The sequence below is a fragment of the Carassius gibelio genome, chromosome B18 (assembly GCF_023724105.1).
Source record: "Carassius gibelio isolate Cgi1373 ecotype wild population from Czech Republic chromosome B18, carGib1.2-hapl.c, whole genome shotgun sequence".
In the NCBI taxonomy this organism is placed as follows: domain Eukaryota; kingdom Metazoa; phylum Chordata; class Actinopteri; order Cypriniformes; family Cyprinidae; genus Carassius; species Carassius gibelio.
The window spans coordinates 19,567,735-19,587,571 of record NC_068413.1 but is presented as its reverse complement, the minus strand read 5'-3'; the positions used below and the strand labels follow the sequence as shown (position 1 = coordinate 19,587,571).

The following is a 19,837-nucleotide window of genomic DNA, read 5'->3' as shown; positions in this document are numbered from 1 at the left end:
ATAATATGAATATTATGAACAGTATGTACAAAAACATTTGAAAGCAGTGGTATTATTATTGTGACATTTTCTGAAGGCTAGCCTGATCAAGGTTAGGTGTTAAAGTGCTCACCAAAAATAATTTTCTCATCCTGATGTTGTTCCAAAAATCGTTGTTCTGTGAAACATATAAGAAGATATTTGGAGAAATTTCTCAGTTTTTTCCCCGCCCCACAAAATAAAATATTGAATGTTGTTTAGCCCCTAATAATCTTCAAAGTAACTTCTTTTAAGACAGAAAGAAGCAAGGAAATCATACAGGTTTGGAATGACAGAACAAATTATGGTTTTTTGATGGAAGACTACTTTTTAAGTCAGATTTTACTCTTCTTTAAATATTGCGTCGAAACGGTGTGAGACAGAATGTCTCAGTCAAGCTTTAAGACATTTGATCTCAGAGAATGATCTATTACAGTTTCTGCATGCTGAACATAAAGAAAATGTGTGTTTGTGCTAGATAAATATACTGGTAATGCACACGTGCAGGGATGTGTGTGTGTGTGTGTGAGAGCGAGGGAAGTCTTCGACACATTCCAGTGCCACGGCTAGTGAATGATGTGATTCTCTCTTTCTCACACGCGGGTGTTGTTTTTAGACCCTTGCGCTGCTATAAGGAGAGGAGGGTGCTGGTGGACCATTAATTTAGCACAGCTGGATTCCTGTCATAGCTAATTGGTGCAAACGAGGGGGACCTGAGATTGGCAGGGCACGAAAACACCCCCCAGTAACGGGACAGTGGCAAGGGCTGGGAGGCAGGAGGAGGAGGAGATACTTTCACCAGAGATGTTTATCTGACCGTCTTCAGTGAGGTGTGAGGCATCGCTGCCTTCCAAATATAATTGTCAAGAGTTACAGTTGTGGCCACAGGCAAAAAGCCTCTCAGTTGAACATAGCACTCAATTGGCCGAGACACTACAGAGACTGAGATGTTTCCCTCGGGTGATGCATGCAAATCAGAAGCTGCTTCAAAGACGTTTGCTCTAACAAAGAAAGAGTGAGCAAATAGATAGAGTGAGCAAGCAAATAAAACATATATTTATTTATTTAAAACAGTTTTAATACTTTACTTGCTAATTGTAGAACTTGTAAAATATTTTCTTAAATATTAATAAAATTTAATTTTATTACATTTTAGAGATTTGTTTTTTTATAATATTATTTAAATATATATTTTTAATTGTTTATTTATTTGTTACTATTATGCATTCATTTTTATTGTCATTGATTATTCTGTTTAAATATTGCATCTAATATCCAGCAAATTGTTTAATCGAGCATATATATCTCTGGGGCCTCTTTATTAAGGTAAAATAAATTGTAAATGTTAAAATTAAAATACAAATATTTCATGTGCATTTAAATTTATTTTAGAAAAATTTGTACAATAGAATTTGGATCAGTGGTAGAATATTCTATATTCTAGTTTGTAGTTATAGTTTGAATATTCTAGTTTGTTGTTAGAATAGTTTGTAGTTTGTTAAGTGAACAAAAGTAAAGCTATTGCTGCTGCTTAGTAAACATGTTTCTTGAGGAATGCAGAGTACAGGTAAAGTATAGCTATTAACACAATGAATAATTAATTAGATCACTGACATGCCAGGATGAGTATTCATGTTGGATGAGGTCATACATGAGGGGGCGGGGCCTATGGCGGACTGTGACCAATAGTGTTTGCTTTGATGAACGGTGTGTGAGCAGGGAAGAGGAAGATCATTGGACACAATATGTCTGCACCTGCTTGTTATCAGTCTGCCATTTTTTATATTTGTGTTATGGCCGACAGTCACTCATCTGTAGCCTTCTGGTCAAACTCCACTCTAATGCTTTTTGTTTAGACCCACTAACCTCAGCGTACTCTAGACACTATCACTACGATGAGAAATGTTTTGTGACTTATGGAGGCGTGAAAGAAGATAAAATACGGCTGTATGTAAAATAATAATAGCAATCCTAATAAGGAGATTCCTAAGCATGTAGAATAAGTCAAAGTCTTTTACCAATTCGGTAAAGTTATCTTATCCCGAAAGTGTCTTTAGAGGTCAAAGGTGAGGTTTGAGGGTTTGTGTGTGTATTTGAAGACGCTATGGGAATGAACTCAACTGGAATGTTTGTGCACATCTGGGGTCCATGTGGACATAAGGGGACATATCAAGAAGAAAGTGTCAGTCTTGACTAGACCAAAAGACAACACAGCCTGACTTGACAAGCACCGTTCACGGATTCGTAAATCACCAAAGCGCTAATACACACACACACACACACACACACACACACATGTATCTCAGCCTTCCCCCTGTGACATTTAGCCCATATAAACCTTTTTCTTCAACACAAAAGAGTAGTTTCAACATAGTTTGGTCAGTTTTACAAGCAGAAAGTCAAGCACACACATAGGAAATGTACTCACTTAGCCTGACCTGATTAAAAGCAAGGGTGAAAACCACTCACTTACTATATAAACATGAATCATTTTATTTTTTGAATACTTCTTAAAGATGCATTTACAGTTTAATTCAGACCGTCTAAGTACACTTTGCATGCTATTATAGCAGCGTTAGATTGTTTAGTCAAAAATTAACAAAATTACATCATTGAGCAAGTACACAAAAACTCAAATTTATTTTCTTGCTTTTCCTGAAATATTAGGATGGGCTTATTATATTAATTTAAATTTTGAGCCGTCGGATCATATTCCGTGTGAAATCCCATGCCTACGTCACTGGCTCTTGCTTGTTTACACAGAACGTGAACACAGATCAAAGGTCTGGATAATATATTGCATAGCCTATAAGGGTGCAATTTGTTGCTACAAAAAAATAGTGTTGTTTAAACTAGTTAGCTAGCTAGTATTTAACACTAACATTTCTAAAAAGAATCCCTAACAAGTAGGTAAAGCGTCAGAGTCAGTTCCACAACAGCAGATAGCACTTAAAGCTTAAGATGACACTTTATTATTTTTACGAAATACATTGTGTTGTCAATTTCAACCACAGGTGGCGATAGAGAGACAATTCCTTAGTGCAGCTTTAAATATTACTGCGCTAACAATTTAATCAAATATGTTTAATTTCAAATAAACGTTTTTTTTTTAAGCCACAAAATCATAAATTGAAGCCTCTCTACATTCACCTCAACATCAAAGTCTCTGACCTATTTGTTTTGTGAATTACTTCATTTAATTGATTCCCTCTATTAGTAATAAACCAGATAATTATTTTTAAATAACTTTAAAATAAATCCATTTCAAAAGGTTTTGGGATATACATTATAATCGAATTTGAAAATCCAATCAGCATCTGATTGATTTCATGAAAAAAAAAGTACGTTTTTTTTTTGTTTTGATACTTTGTTTAAAATGACAAATCCTATTGCCTATGTAAATGTCTATGTACTTTTACACCTCTGATTTCAGCTAAAAAAAGGAAGAGAATATTTTAGTGTGTTTAAGTGTAGCTAGGACTGGCTCTAATGTGTGCGCTGAAGGTAACTGACTCCATTGACAGACTGCATTTGACTGCGGCTCTGAGGCCTATACAGTGACGAAAACAGCAGCTCTCTGTTGTGTTGACACAGTGATCAAGCCAAGATCAATCTGCCTCTGAAAGGAAAATTTAATCATGCTGTTGGGCTGTCGTTGTCTCTGTCTGGCCTAATCAACAGCCATTTTACCTTCACCCACAGCATGCCATAGAGCAAAGTCCAGCCCTTTATCAGCCTCTAACCTGCACACTATGAATGCTCCCTGTGACACACACTCGCTCTTTCCCGCTCTTGTTTGTGCTCTTTTGCTGGCTCAGTTTCTTCACCGAAACCTGTTGTAGACAGAGAGCCAATGGAGTGACAGTAACTTGTGCTCAAAATAGTTAACGGATGGTTTAGAAAGTAAAAATACCCTGGAAAAACTGCAATAGGACAAAACGAGCAAAGACACTGAAAGCGCATGCAATACTGAGACGCGTAATCAAAATGGGTTTTTCAATGACTGACTCTAAAAGTTTTACACAACCAACCTTGATTATTTGGTTTCATTCTTGATTAGATAAAAAAATGTGACAGCAGTTCACTCAAAACCACATCATTTACCAGACATTTATTCTAATAAAGTCACTTTCTACTTTTCATTTCAGAAAAAGTACATATGCAAATACTTGAGTAATATGCAAATTGCCTGTTTATCATCATAAATGACTCAAATGTCAGCACTCAAGAAAAAAAAAAAAGGAAAAGAAAGGCACACCTTGAAAAAACCTGACACCTAAGCAATCGCCTGTGGCTTGAACAGGTTGTTACTCCACGAGGCCCATAAGCACGTCTTTAAAGAACGCCCGCTAAAGTCAACAAAGCACACCCCTCCTACAGGATCCAGTTAAGGATGCTGCGCTCCTCATTTGCATAGCACATCTTTTGGGATGACCACGTTTTTCCTCATTGCCTTCTCTCCGTTTAAGTTTTCTCACTTCACCAATACACCATGTGCATTTCTTCAAATCTTTTACCTAATTTGGTGTCCCCTGTCAAAAATTACATTTTAAAAATAGCTCGTAAATCTCTAAATATGCTATATTTTTACCAAATCTTGGATTCAGCTTTTTCCCAAATTGTTTTCTTTCAATTTGCACAGGCTTTGTATTTCTTTTTGGAACTGAATGATCATAGGCCTCATTGATCTGAGCTAATACTCTTCAGGTTTAAGAAAAAAAGGCATTATGTTAATCATTTTGGCAACGTTCACTCATAACCCTGAAGCTCTGGATCAAATTAAATACAAAACGTGCTATCTAAAAGAAAACAAGTTAAGATTTGGTGATAGGAAAAGGAGTAATGTACAAGCAATGTTTAAAAGGTTGGTCATTTTTCTTACCTGGAACACCAAACTTGAGTTAAAGATTTTTTAAGAGCATAATGAAAAATGTATAAGCTATTTTTTTGTAGGTCATTTTTGAACGGGAAAATCACAAGCGTGACAGAGTAGGAAAAAAAGATTCTAAAAAAAAAAGTACTAACATTATCCAACTTTTAAGGAAAGATGTTATACCCTGTATAAAAATGTACATTAAGTTTTAATTCAGTAAAGGCTAAATGACCAGTCAAGTCAAGTCACCTTTATTCATAGCTCGTCAAAGCAGCTTTACAGTGTTTAACAGAAAAAAATAATGCTTCAACTATTTTTTTAAAGGGAAAGTTCACCTGAATATGAATTTATAAATATGTTATAATTAAATCACCTTTTTCCCAAACCTGTATGACATTTTATTTCATCTTGGGAACCCAAAATAACACATTTTGAATCCAGAAAACAACATGAGGGTGAACTGTATTGCATTTGCTCGGTTCACTTTAAAAAACAGGATGGAGCTAATCAGAAACGTGGCAAGACTAAGGAAGCAATAGAGATGAAAGTGATTTTATACATGAATGTCTCTTATCAGCGTCTGGTGTCCTATCAGCAGAATATGGCTCATAACAGCCTGCATTAATACGGAAGTTATTACTCACCTTCATAGTGTCCAGTAAAAGACAGACGCAACAAGTGCCATGTTTTTGCACAAGTGCTGTGTAGCACCTGTTGCACTTTAAAAACAGCAGTGTGAATGAAAACACTCTGGTTTGTTTTATGATACTTTTAGGGCTAATATTGTGGTGAACATTATCTTGCTTGCACTTAATAGTATCACATGTGCACTTGCAGTGTGCTTCAAATCATGAATGCATTTATTATTAATGAAATATATAATATATTCATTAAATGAAAGGCCACCAGTGCACTTAAAAAGAGACACTTTCACTTTTAAAAAGTGCACTTTTTACCCTAAAGTGCATTTTAAATCAAGTTTTAATAATTTTCAATAAATAAATAAATAATAATAAATCTGGGTTATTTTATAAACTGTTGACTAACATACTGAAGCACATGTAAAGCTTATAATTTTAACTGCAGTGTGTTATTTAAAGTTCATATATTTGACATCTTTTGCAGCTTCATCATTACAAACGTGCATTTGTTTTTGTTGTTTCTATTGAAAGCTGTATGTCATGCATACACATATTCAATGAAAATGACGCTTGTCAGTACATTCAGCAGCAGACTTAACCATATTTAAAACACAATAGACATAATTATGAAATTGCATATAAGGAAACATAAGTGGGTTAAAAAAAGCAGTATTAAGTTTTTTTAATTTAATATTATTTTTTACCTATGACACATTTTCATTTAATTGTAAATAACATGCAATTAAGTGTCCAAAAACATTACATTGAGTTCACACTTACGTATATTATTTTTTCTTTCTGTAATAAAGAGTATAATAAAGTGTACTTTAACAAAAAGGCTTTCTATTTTTGGCATTGCTTTTAAAGGGACAATTCATCCAAAATCGAACCACCCTCGTGATTTTCCAAACCTGTATGACTTTTTATTTCATCTGTGGAACCCAAAGAAATGTATTCTGAAAAGGTTCCAGTGTTATTTAGGACCCTACTGACTTTAATAAACAGTTTTTGCAGAAGAAAGTAGGTCATACAGGTTTGGACCATAGAGTGCGTATCTTGTAATCAACTATTTAAGACTGAAACAACCAACCAAGTTTTAATTAGGTCACAAAGGAAAAGGTACGTCCCAGTTTAGTCATGATGGGAAGGGCCCTCTGTCCCTTGTCCTTAATTTACCATTGTGTCACTGTGGAAACCATATCAGCGGTGTACTGGCGTATCTTATCAGGTTAGAGCCCCAGCAGCAAGGTCCCTCTGTGTTTCTCATGAAGAAATAGCTGCTATAGATTCCCACCAGGAGACCCAGGGCAGAGTCTACTTTACATTCTCTCTCTTTCCCCAGCCCTGTCTATCTTTCATCCTTCCCTCGCTTTTGCATGCAATCTGCTATACCTTTGAAAAAGCTCTCCAGAGTGAGGCGACAAGAGAGAAGGGTTTCACAGCTCTCTGTGATAAAGCAAAAAAAAAAAAAAAACTGAACTGAACCGTGGCTTCAGAGTTCAATCTCACAAGAGAGAAGTAACGAGACAAAAAGAGACAAGGTGGGATATTTCACACCAAAATAGAAGAAACAATCAAATGCATGTTTAAAAATGATTCTGTGAACTTTTTTTGGTCCTTGAGGTATAAATGATTCATTGCCGGATGCTCTTGGGACAATAAAAGATGATAGGGTTATTATCCTGGCAGATGGAACATGTCTGCAACGTGGTTATTATATTGCTCACGCTCATTTTACAGTAAGGGTCTTTGAAATGTCACTCTTCAGATTGTGAATTGTTTTATTTATACATACAGTGAGTGAACATGCTTCTAATTTCTAACTTAATACAAAAGTTTGCAATACAAGTCATAGCATCAGCAAAACAATTTGACTGCAGGACTCAAGCTGCATTAATTCCACACATTTATGTCAAACCCAATAATTATGTTGATTATGGCAAAATATACATAACTGGTCTCAAATGGGCCAAAGTGTATTTACCTAAATCTTACAATTCTGAATTGTGCAATAAAAAGAACTGCTTATATTGATTATTTCGGCACTACAAAAAAAAATGTAATAAAACAAAATAAAATAAATCCGAAAATAGACAACTTTGTTCCTTATCATTATACTAAAAGGTGCATATTAGTACCTTAGGGTATGAACCTCTTAGGGGAAAGCTAGGTGGCATTTTTTCATGTGATTGTACAGTTTATACTCAATTTGATGTATTTTAGTATACAAATTAAAAAAAATCACACGCAAACCTGTAAAACTACACTGTTCATGTCTATGGGTCAGTGTACTGTTCAAAGACTTATCACTAGGTTATATATATATTTAAATGTACTCAGAAAACCTTCAATAGTCACATTTTTACTTTAAAATTATATAATAATGAAAAGAACAAAGGATGTGTGAAGTGTTTTTTTTAATAAGAAAAGAACATAAACTTTAAGAACATACCATGAAACAATCAACCAAATAAAACAATATATATATATATATATTAAAACAATTATCTCATAAGCCCAAAGGCCAAAAAGCTGGGTTTAAATAAATGAAACAGTACAAGAACACCAATTCTGACCTGCTTTCTTACAAATGACAAAAAGACTTGCAAGAAATTCGTAAATGACATGATGGCTTGAGACAAAGTTTTTATTATTAAAATGGCTTTGAAATCTTGGAGGGAGAATTTTAAATGACGAGATCTTACAAAAATACATCATGGCAAATTCAATAGGGTCTGTAGGATTTTCTGATAAAAAGGTAGTTACAAAGCATTGCTGTAACAAACGACCCCCCCCCCCAGCAGTGAAGAACAGAGAGGTCACTAGTGCAAGTATTGTATGGAAATGGCCCTTACAGTGCATTGTCTGCTGATCTTACTAACAGCTTCAGCTGAGACACTACAATAACAGCGAAACATCCTCAACCTCTTTTTCATGAATGCTAATGCCAGTATTTCTAAAAAGGGAAGTCTGTAAAAAAAAAGATAGTTGGATTTACCACAGTTTTATCTGTCTTTGTCAAACTTCTCAATCTAAACTTAACACAAAACTCTTCGCAATATACAAAATGACTTCATGGCCAAGTATAAAAAAGTAATTTCTTCAGTTTCTCTATGGGTCAAGCATAATGATAGACACTCTCCGTACACGTACACTGTATGCACTTCGACTGAACATGCGTTATGCTGTAACACAAAACAGGAGGGTTTCCCTGTAACACAGTAACACCTGCTCACAGCAGTAACCTGAACTCAAATGCTTCCGCAATCACGCTCACCTCCTCTTATTATCACATTGTTAACGTAACTTCACAACACAAAATCATGCGAGATATATTAAATTCTTCCCTTCATAAATAAATGCCTGACTCGTGCTTCTCCAAAACAGTATATACACGTGGCATCATTTGTATGCATCTTCTGTGTTACATCCGAAACCAGAACGTTTAGTTCCTGTTATATATGCTAATTAAATTAGTTTCTGGATATATAAAGCATCGGAACTCGTTCCTTGGTTCTGGTAAAAGCACTTTTCTCAGCACACTCTTAAAAATAAAGGTTATTTATTGCCATGGATCCTTTATCACCTTCAAGATTCTTCACACTGAGAACTTCAAGAGCTGTTCACTGAAAAGCTCTCTGAGCAGCCAAAAATGGTTCTTCTGTGGCATCACTCGTAAAAACCACCTTTATTTTTAAGAGTGCAGGAACCGAAGCTTAGTTATCAATGGCAAAGCAATCTCGGTGTTGAAGATGTAAGAGTCCTGCCATTAAGAGTCTGTAGAGTTCACATGGCTGGTAAACACATTAGGAGGCGTTGAGGACAGACCTGCTGTAGAGGGTCTGGTAGTAGGCACCAGAGTCAATGGCGGACGGACTGGCGCTCTCATAGATCTGTTTGGTGGCCACCGGAGAAGCTGTGGTGTAGCTGTTGTAAGCCATCACCTGGTCTTGGTACGACTTGAGGTCCATCTTCTGCTCGTTGGACATGAGGTTGGTGATGGAGAACGGATGGTTGAAGTTGTAGTGGGGGTCCATGGACTTCAGTGGGTCGTTCTGCAGATCCAGGTGCTGCATGGGGCTTGCCAACAGGTGAGGGCTGCCTCCCATTCCCTGAGAGTGCAGGTGCGAGCTGGACGGGGGCATGGAGGAGGACACTGAAGACGGGATTGGCACTGGCGAGCTGTGCGAAAGACTCTGGGCTTGAGACGGGCAATCCAGCTGCACCAGGCTCCTCTGCTGCTCCTCCGAGGCATGGGAGCTGTCGGAATGGGCCGAGTCAGCACCTTCGGAGCCGGTGGCGGGACTGTGCTCCTCTTGAATCCCCTCACCGCTGTGGCCGCCCTTGGAGCTGCTGCCGCCCTCCTGAGACTTCGCCGAGCTCTTTTTGCCAGATCTCTCTTCAAGCTTGAATCGCTTCTGGCGACGCAGATAGCAGCCGTTCTCGAACATGTTTCCAGAATTGGGATGGAGCGCCCAGTAGGAGCCCTTGCCGGGCTTGTCGGGGGAACGCGCCACTTTGACGAAGCAATCGTTGAAGGACAGAGAGTGGCGGATGGAGTTCTGCCAGCGCTGCTGGTTCTCGCGGTAGTACGGGAACAGATCCATGATCCACTGGTAGATTTCATTGAGCGTCAGCATCTTGCTGTTGGACTGCTGGATGGCCATCGTGATGAGGGATATGTAGGAGTACGGTGGCTTGGCATGGGTCAGTGAGCGACGGTACGGCTTGGGCATCTCCTTAGTCCGGTTGAGAGAGGTAGGAGAGGGGTAGCTGATCTGGGTCATTGGTTGACCCATGCTTTGGTAATGTGAGAGGGTACCCAGGGAGGAGGCAGAAGAGCCCAGCTGGGCCAGAGAACTGTGGTTCAGAGAGGAGCCGACGGGGGACAGGCTCATGTGGTTGGGGCCTCCGCCCATGCTGCTCAATGGGCTGCTGTTGAGACCTGTGCTGGGATAGCCCATATTCATGCTAGATGTGGAACAGGCCGAGTTCAGATTTATGTAGCTGTTCAAGCTGCTCATTGAGTTCATGGTGCTCGGAGAGGAGTACATCTAAAAGGGAGAAACCACAGGACATTAATGTCTCTCATCAACTCAAAAGCAAAATCTTATAGTTTATAAACAGACATACAGTATAAGTTATAAAGAGTACAGCACTTCATTTAATTTTATATAAATTTCATTATTAGTTAAACTGACATCATGGATGGATGTTTTTAAAAGAGATCTCAGATTTCTAAGAATTAATATCAATATCTCACAAAGTAGCTGTGCGCAAAAATAACAATAAACGCAAACGCACAAATTTGACGAAAATATGACGTTATTGCTACTTTATAAATTAACTATTATATGTTTCACAGAATTCTCAAAGAAAGTTTTCTGTTGGATCTAATGAAATGTAAAATTGGTACACAACTGTAATGTGAAATTAAAACTGAAATGTAATGTGTCGACCATTAAATATAATATATTTAGGTAAGTATAAGATATAAGTAAGATTAACATGTAGATTGCAGATATTACAATACATCATTTTTATTGTACAAACATTTATATGTATTATTTAAATGTTTCTTCACATTTTTTCTATCTATCTATCTATCTATCTATCTATCTATCTATCTATCTATCTATCTATCTATCTATCTATCTATCTATCTATCTATCTATCAAGAACATGCATAGGCTATATATGTTATTATGTAAACAAAAGAATACTGAAGGCTCTCTTGATCTTACCTCACTTGCCTCACTGTAGAAAGCATTCCATTCCGGAATTTCGTGAGATTCCATCTTCACGGAGCTCAACATCCCCAAATAAAGTTGTAACTTGTGAGAAATGTGATATTGACAGGAGACTAAATTTATATAAAAAAATTTTTTTTTAAGGTTTTCTTAAAAAACAACGCCCCACAAGATGACACACTTTGTAGTTCCACTGAATTTTACAGCATGAACTCTATAAAAAAGTTTTGAAAAGTTAAGCTCGGCTGTTGTCTTCAGTTCTGTGGATCATGAGGTGTTTTCTCATGATAAGTTAACTTGGTTCACTCCGTTGCTGTTTTTTTGCGTGGCAGGACCTGTAAACATTTTCAAGTAATCCAGAGAAGTCCAAAGTGAAGCTGTCGTGGAGCCTGCGTCAGGTCTCTGTGGTGAATAATGAAGGAAAGCCTCACCTCAGGCTTTAAACAGGCGCAGGTGAGGGACCGCCCAACAGGCCCCGGGACTCAGGAAGACGTCCCTAAAGGTCTCCCCTGCCCCCTGCTGTTCTGTATATTGGCCGGCCGATGCATCCATCTCAATTGTCATCCCAGAAAACTTCAGGCCTAGAATGAAAATGAATGGAATTGAATGAAATGGAAAAGGGCCTCTGCTGTACCTTACAGAAGGATGGGAGCATTTCTTTACACAGATAAGTCAGGCTGCTCTGTGCCTACTCAAAATTCTTGTAAAAATGCAAAACCACATAAAAGCCAGATTTAATGGGATGTGCTCTGTCCCATCTCAGCCCCTATATATTATCAAGCTCCATAAAAGTGCATTTGCTTTGTAAATACTTTGTGCCATCTTTGCAGTGCAGCTACATTTTGCATTATATATATAAATAAGTGAGGTAAGAACAAGAGAGTCTTCAGTATTATTTTGTTTACATAATAACATATATAGCCTATGCATGTTCTTAGATAGATAGATAGATAGATAGATAGATAGATAGATAGATAGATAGATAGATAGATAGATAGATAGATAGATAGATAGATAGATAGATAGATAGATAGATAGATAGACAGATAGGGTTTTTTCAACTAAGGTTTTTTCATGACCGATGGCGTGAATAGTCTTGCTTTTGATTTGTCTGTCATCAGTCAATCATTTAATGTTTTTCTGTCATCAGTGATGTGTTCAGGGTGGTATAAACTCATCAGGTCTTAAACTCATCACGGCAGGGGTCCACATCAGTAATCTGAGGTGCCAGTTTTAAAGTTGTTAAATCCCCTCGGCTTTCACTCTCAGCTCGGTCACAGTCAGCGAACGAAGGTGATTCATTCTCGGGATATAAAAAGATGCCGTCTTTTCTCAAACACGAGGGCATGTGCGTTAAACAGATAAAAAGCAGAATACAACAGAATCTAAATACACATATTAGAACAGAATATGCATTTCCGAATATTTAATTTTCGTTTTAATTCTTAATTTGACGATTTTATTGTATATTATATTCATTTGAATTAGGGTATTTTTCTTATTTTGTTTCAAACACACTGCCATTAGCCTAGGCTATGTGCGAGTTTATCCTGGTCAAACTTTGCACATTTTTCTTGCACAAGCGGGGATTCGAATTACGAAATCAATGTGAACAGAAATATCACAAAATATCATTGTGAGTGAATAAACTGTTCTTGGCTTGAAATGAGCCTTGGCTTGAAGCAGCAGCAGCAGCGATGCGCGACTGTAGCACGTGAATACACATCTGTTGTTAGGCGCAGACAGGAGCATCACAATGTCAATGCATTTCCTAATGGCTAATGAATGGAGATGTAATTGATCAATTGGCAGGGGGTCGACAGGATTAGGAGAGACCTGACCCCCAAAATGCAACTTAATGGGATGTTCCCACAACCCTTGTGCACCAAATGTCTATCTAAAAGAGTCATGCAGCTAACTACTGTAGAATGATTCACAGAATTCCTTCAATTCTCGATTAGCCAGTTGTTTTACTTATTTGATAGCCAGCATAAGATCAGAATGTTTGCGACTTGATTTTTTCCATGCATATGTTCCCATTCTAATGCCTTTTGGGTGCACGATCAAAATGAAAATAGCCGACAAAAAGGTGTCTAGATGTCTATCTGGTGCTCGGCACGCTTTTCTTCTCAGCAGTGATCCCTGCAGTGTCTTGAGATGGTGTATTGGCGAACACACATCTGAACATCCTCCTGCTGTCTCAGCGCTTCTCATGCCAATGCAGCGGCGCATCGGTCATTAACACCTATATAATTGGATAACAATAGTCTTAATGGGTGACGCTAATGGAGGAAGCAGAATATTAGAAACGTTTCTTAAGGTTCAACAGGTCGCCAAACAGCAGCGAGTCTTTAATGATAGTCTAAAACACGGAGAATTCACATGCAGGTCTTCAAACAGTCTAACATGCAGACCACAGGCAAGTGTGAACATCTGTTCAAATCAACAGGTTTGCAAGCAGCATATGTCTTGCAAGAACCGAAGCAATAGGCTATAGCCATATTCAGGCTATTTGAATGTAATAATATCGTAGCCTAATATAAAAGCTGGCTATAGGCCTATATCAGTCATTATTAGCCTATTCTTTCATGTTTGTTTCTTTGCTGTAAGTCTATGAATTATGTTCCACGTCTGTCCAATGATGAGCAATAATTAAGCTGATTCCATTCTGTTAGAACATATATGGCCCATTTTAAATAATTCTATTGCAAAGCAGGCGTATCTGTAAGTTTACACACAATGTTGTTCTTTGTGGGTTGTTCAGGTTCCAGAATGCATGACCACGTTAGAAATGTTGTTATAAATAAATAAAACCATTGCTCATGTCCTGCTGATGGAATTTTTGAAAAACATCAACTTAGAGACTAACTTCTGTCATGTTCCATGAGGTGCAGTGATTTTGATGTTATTTATTGAACTTTACTTTTTTGGTTATCTAATTCCATGTGTTTACCAAATCAACTCTTTCTGTTGCAATGCTGGGAAAATATTCCATCTGCTGGACAAAGTTAAGCATTACAGCAAATAGATTTAAAATTTAAATACAAGTTTTGTTTTCCACTTTATTTGAAATGCTATTCAAGTTTTAGTCATTTTGTCGTGTGTATTTTACTGTTTGTTTAATGTTAAACTAAATGAAAACTAGAACTGTGCTGACTTACGGAAATAATGTCATTTTTATAATATTAAAATCATATTATAATTGTAGTATTTTATTTCAATAAACATTTGGGAATTTTTAGTGGTGTAAATAAGAGCCCTGCCATTCCGACCTTACAGAAGGTCACAGATTTGATCAAATCATTTGGTTTTTCTGCTAACAAACATCACATATGTATGACAACACTGTAAAGAAATCTATACTCAGGTTCTGTGCCCACAAACACAGCAGATAAGCAGTGGCTGAAATAGCAAACATGTTCCAACCTTGAACAGTTCGGAGTCTCCTGTACACATAAAACAACCCAGTGAGGTCTACACATAATCACACTTTCATAATCATCTATTCAAAGTCCAGTGCAGTTCCACCTTTATCAGGTCACACCGTTTCCACACCGCGCCGTGCCAAATATACTGTAAAAATGTTATTCCAGCTGGAAGTCTAATTCAAGTTTTTTTTTCTCCAAGTCAAAGAAAGTTTTGCCAGTAAAGCTGACTGTGGGTTACAAAATGAAAATCATTTGAAGGATTAGATCAAGTAGACAAAGCTAATTCAGTGAACAATGTGTTCACTTCAAAAACGAAGCAGAAATAGATTTAAGCTATAAAAAATCAACTCACACGGAGGGTTAAAACTGAGCATTTCTGCAGACCTCTGCCAACATTTGTATCACTATCACCAATGAAGAATTAAAAAGAACAACAGTAGCCTCTGAGGGTTTGTGAAAAGTCCAATTTAATTTAAATACAATTTAAGCTGTAACATAAATGCTGATTAAACAAAGGTTTACAGAACAGTACTTGTGCATTTATATACTTAGTCATATATTTTCCAATGTCATAAAACAAGACTTAAAACATGGAGAACCAAACCTACAGTGCTCCCAAAAATATCTGGAAGTGTCCAAATAGGCTTGGGGCCACTGTATAACAAGACTACATGTCTACTAACAGATGCTGGCTCTTTCATATCTTTTACATGAAAACAATTGTCAAAGTATGTCTTCGACGTGTAAAAATGGAAAGAAAGAAAACAATCTGGACCATATACTTGTAAAAAACAAACAAAAAAAAACAGAGTGGATCTGTTGTCATAATATTAAACAAGTCATCACCTCCAAGGATTTAAAAGCCAATGGGTTACTATAGAAAATATAGTGATCTGCTTACTTGTAATAAAAATTCATTGAGTGTCTACCCATAAAGGTTTAAATATACGTTCCCAATGTAAAACATAACCCATATCTGTCCTTGTTATCCGACGAAATCCACAAAACCATTTTACCACAAAAATATATGTTATAGCATCATATGATACGACAATATTCAGCATGTCTATCTTTGGTTTTCTATTCATTCAAAGACTTAGTGGTACATAGAGCAACATAGTATCAAATCTAGAGATTGCACATCTATAACCATTGAAAGGGATAATTCTCGTACAATCCACTCGGAGTAAAAAACATAAAGCTATCTAATATACATGCTGTATCAAGAAGCAATCTGAAGGAAGGGCTTTTAGCACTTAGTAATATTCCTGGACTATTGAACAGTTTTATGCAGCATAGACGACAGCAAAGACAAGAGCGGGCCTGTAGTCGGTGCAGTTCTGTGATTGTAAAGGAAGCTGCGTTTCCAAACACGCTTCCCGCTGTACAATCTGCATCTGTCTGGTGGATTGAAGCACATTCTGGGAAATCACCCCACTGGACATTTGAAATGTGTTTTTTACCCCCCAACCTTCTCATAGTCAATACAACATGGTAGGTGAACCTGGTTTTGGTTTGCAGACTAAAAGTTCATAAAGCGCTGCAGAAGATTCGACGCGCGGCCAACCAATCTGAAATAAGTGCTGGAGGGTTTAATAGGTGGGCATCTCTGAGGAGAAAAATAGCTGGATTCTCCATCGTCTCAGCCGAAACCGAGACAGTGGAGGGAAGGAAAAGGAGGATTGAAAGACAGCGAAAGGCAAGAGGAGGCCTGGGTGGATGGAGGAAGAGGACCTGCCCGCCAGGAACCGTCTCTTCAGTGCTGCGGGACACACCAACACAGCGGCCATCTTTAGGGCTCAGGATCGCACCTCCATCAGAGTGAGGTTTGAGTTCTGTAAACAGAAAGATTTCAATTTATTTTATTAATACCCGATTCCTATGTGAATATATGTTTAAATGCACAATGCAAAGCTGGATTTTGAGCATCATTACTCCAGTCTCTAGTGTCACATGATCCTTCAGAAATCATTCTAAGACGCTGATTTGCCGCTTATGAAACATGTTTTCTCCTTAGCAATGTTGAAAACAGTAAACATGCTGCTGCTTCTTTTATGAACAGAAAGTTCTCAATAACTTATAAAAGGACTTCACTGTCACTTTTTGATCAACGTAATGCATCTTTTCTGAATCAAAGAGTGTTATCAAACCTGCTGCTGGGCATTAGGGGTCTCTTTCCTTCTTCACCTTCACATCGCCCGCCAGGATGGTAGAGATCTCTCCTTGCATGAAGGCCCATGGCACGTTGGAGCCCACGAGAGGGCACTTCTCTCCACTGGGGCAGTACACCTCATTCCCTGAGCCCTGTCTGCAGATGAAGTCCCGAGTGCAGGGGAAGCAGAACTTGTGTCCGGGCACCGACGGACACTGGACGAAGTGTGTGTCTTCCAGACGCTCGTGACAGATGGTGCAGCACAGAGGAGCCCCTCCTCCTCCTCCAGCTCCTCCCGAGCCTTCGCCTCCCATGACGGCGCTCTGGTCAGAGAGGGACGCGGTGACGGTCGTGGTCGGTCCTCCTGTGCTGCTGCCTGCTGATGGTTCTCCGTTGCGTGACGCCAGCCGCCGCTGAGCACCTGTGGGTGAAGGGCTCGTGCTGTTCTGCCGCCCTGCGTTGGCTGAGTGGGCACCGCTGCTGCTGCCCGGAGCATCTTTAAGGGCTTGGGTGGCTGTGCCGACATTGTCAGCCACACTCATGAGGGCCGAGATGGGCGACGGGTCGCTACCGTGTGCCCCCATGCCCTCTGGAGGCTGGCCCACGCTGGCTAGCGAGGTTGCTGGCATATGGCCGGGCAATCCGGGAAACGCGCCAAGCGGCCAGAGCTGGCGCATCTCCTCAGAGGTCATCCTCTCGGCTCCGTCCGGCTCGGGCGAGGCTTTGCGTCGGCGCACTCTTGGCTGTGTGGGACGTCCGATGTGGCAGAGCGCGGTGGGTAGCATGGAGCAGCTGGGGTCCAGGTAAGGCTGCGGGAGGGATTCTGGGGCCGGTGCGTCTTTGAACGCCCGCACTCCATCGCTGAGCAGCTCCGACAGGAGGCGCCAGTCGCCCGTGCCGTGCCTTTTCTCATACTCCACGTATTTGTACCCCGAGTTAATGACCTTGCCGGTGTCTTTCTGAGAGTCGTGGAACATCTGCTTGACCAGCGCTAAGACGCTGGGGAACACGTTACCGGATCCACACGGATACTCGATGAACACCTTCAGCTCAAACTCAACCATCAGCTTGGCGTCAAAAGCGAACACCCTTCCCATCAAGCCATGGTCTTTCTTAAAGCGCAAATTGAACGGTGTGCAGCCGGAAAGGGTGTGCAAGGCCTCGCGCATGTGTTTTGGGCGTCCAGCCCAGTCTTCAGCACGGTTCCGGACGCTTTCGGAAAGTTCGGCAAGGGCTTCAACGTTTCTCTGCTTCTCCTTGAGCTCCTTTTCGAATTCCGGGCTCATGAAAGACGCCACACCCACATTCATCCCCATGCTCATGGCCTGTCTCTTACTGAGCTCGTTCAACATGGGGGCAGAGATGGTTAAGGGGGCGCCTCCGGCTCGGGCGTTCAGACCCGGCATGGCGGCCAGCAGGCCATGAGGGGCTCCGACAAGCCCTTGCGCCATTAAATTGGGTGGCACAGCCCCCACTAAAGTCCTCCTGGCGGTGGGACTCTGTCTACTCACCTCAGGCGGACCTCCGTCTTCAAGTCTGGGAAGCCCGTTGGGCAGCCTGGCAGACATGTATTCTCCTCTTCCCCGTTCATATCGCTCGGAGGGCGGTCTGCCGGTCTCCACGGGACCGTCCTTCCCCGCGGGAGCGTGTTTACCGGCGGGCTGCGGACCCGGAGATCTGCCGTCCTGCATCACATGTGTTCTCTTGAGCTGCCGCGCCGCGTCGATCAGCAGCTCGATCCGGTCTGCGCCCTCGTAGTTCACGCAGCCTCTGCACACGGCCTCGCTGAAGTCCCAGATCATGGCCCACGGCATCTTCGGCAGGTCGCAGAGGTAGCACCACTGCCGCCTGGAAGACGCCTGCGAGGAAGAGGACATGTTTGATAGGCCCTCGCGATCTTCCGTTCTCAAATCCACCGTGAATCTCTTTCACAGCCAGCCTCCGAGCGCCTGCGAGCGATGATCTCCTCGTTAAGGACGAGTTTATGCAACTCCGTTGGATTTTGTGTCATTCAGAACTGAGGTGTTTGATGTTTCTGCCAAGTCGTCTGGGCCCAGAGTTTCTCCTGGAAGACGTTCCGAGAGTTACGCAACACTGACCCGTGGAACTGTGGGAAGTGTAGTTTTTTTTTTTTTTTTTTACAGCAGAGCGCGCTCTTTCCTCGTAGTGCTTCTGCCGAGACAAAGTACTTAATTTGTATTTTTTTTTTTTTTTTTTTTATAAAAGCCCCCAGAATATTTATGGAAGAGAGGACATCAGATTATCTTTTTTCTTTCTTCTTTTTTCATTTTATTTAGTTTTATTTTTTGTATTTGTTATGAGGCTCACAATATAAATGTAAAATAACTTATTTAACTATATTTACTGCAGAAATAAAAAGTATGTATTTCTTTTATATTTTATTTATTTATTTAGAATATATTTAATATAAGTTAATTAGATTTATCAGACTACAATTACTTACACTGCTTCGTTTATTTATTTGTTATAATTTCTTTGACTATGAAACGTCATTGTAATGCCTAGTAAAATAAAATGCAACATGTCTAGCAACATTAAATATTAAATGTGAGTAATAACAACGTGCTCTTGCAAAAAGTTATTAGACTGCAATTCCCACTTTACAAATAGTTGACGTCACTTCCGCTATTCCCAACTGCTTCTTTCAAAAACATCCGGTGTTGTATTACAGAAGTGACGTTCCGTGTAACGCGGTGTTGTTCTGGGTTTCTTTAACAATTTAATTCTGTTTATACGATACTTAAGATAAACTGACTCGTGATACTCGTTTAAAAGGCTTAACGTCACCGTCTCCGAAACGCCCAATTTATACAAGAAACGGCTTTTTATTTTTATTATTTTATTTTATTTTAGCGTTTGGTATGCTAAGTGCAAATCACTGATTTTATATCGTAAACAAGAAATGATATCACAGAACAGAATAGTTAAATATATTAATACACAATCAATTACAA

At 39.5% G+C, this 19,837-nt stretch overlaps 2 protein-coding genes across 2 annotated transcripts; both read right to left on the bottom strand.

Annotated features, from left to right (window-relative positions):
- Nucleotides 1-7,932: 7,932 nt before the first annotated feature.
- LOC127977815 (hepatocyte nuclear factor 3-gamma) lies at nucleotides 7,933-11,701 on the bottom strand. Its single transcript, XM_052582954.1, has 2 exons — nucleotides 11,277-11,701; nucleotides 7,933-10,586 (listed from the first exon to the last, which is right to left on the bottom strand). Exons 1-2 carry the CDS (start codon nucleotides 11,346-11,348, stop codon nucleotides 9,339-9,341), a joined length of 1,320 nt encoding a protein of 439 aa, XP_052438914.1. The 5' UTR covers nucleotides 11,349-11,701; the 3' UTR covers nucleotides 7,933-9,338.
- A 3,459-nt stretch (nucleotides 11,702-15,160) lies between these two features.
- On the bottom strand, nucleotides 15,161-19,742 carry irf2bp1 (interferon regulatory factor 2 binding protein 1). Its single transcript, XM_052581957.1, has 2 exons — nucleotides 16,861-19,742; nucleotides 15,161-16,545 (listed from the first exon to the last, which is right to left on the bottom strand). Exon 1 carries the CDS (start codon nucleotides 18,737-18,739, stop codon nucleotides 16,874-16,876), a length of 1,866 nt encoding a protein of 621 aa, XP_052437917.1. The 5' UTR covers nucleotides 18,740-19,742; the 3' UTR covers nucleotides 15,161-16,545; nucleotides 16,861-16,873.
- Between the last annotated feature and the right edge of the window lie 95 nt (nucleotides 19,743-19,837).

Excerpts from the sequence above, each read along its gene's own strand:
- LOC127977815 (XM_052582954.1), bottom strand. The coding sequence starts at position 11,348 with ATGTTGAGCTCCGTGAAGATGGAATCTCACGAAATTCCGGAATGGAAT. Across the intron at positions 10,587-11,276 it reads TCTACAGTGAGGCAAGTGAG|ATGTACTCCTCTCCGAGCAC; the intron begins GTAAGATCAAGA and ends TCTCCCTTTTAG.
- irf2bp1 (XM_052581957.1), bottom strand. The coding sequence starts at position 18,739 with ATGTCCTCTTCCTCGCAGGCGTCTTCCAGGCGGCAGTGGTGCTACCTC.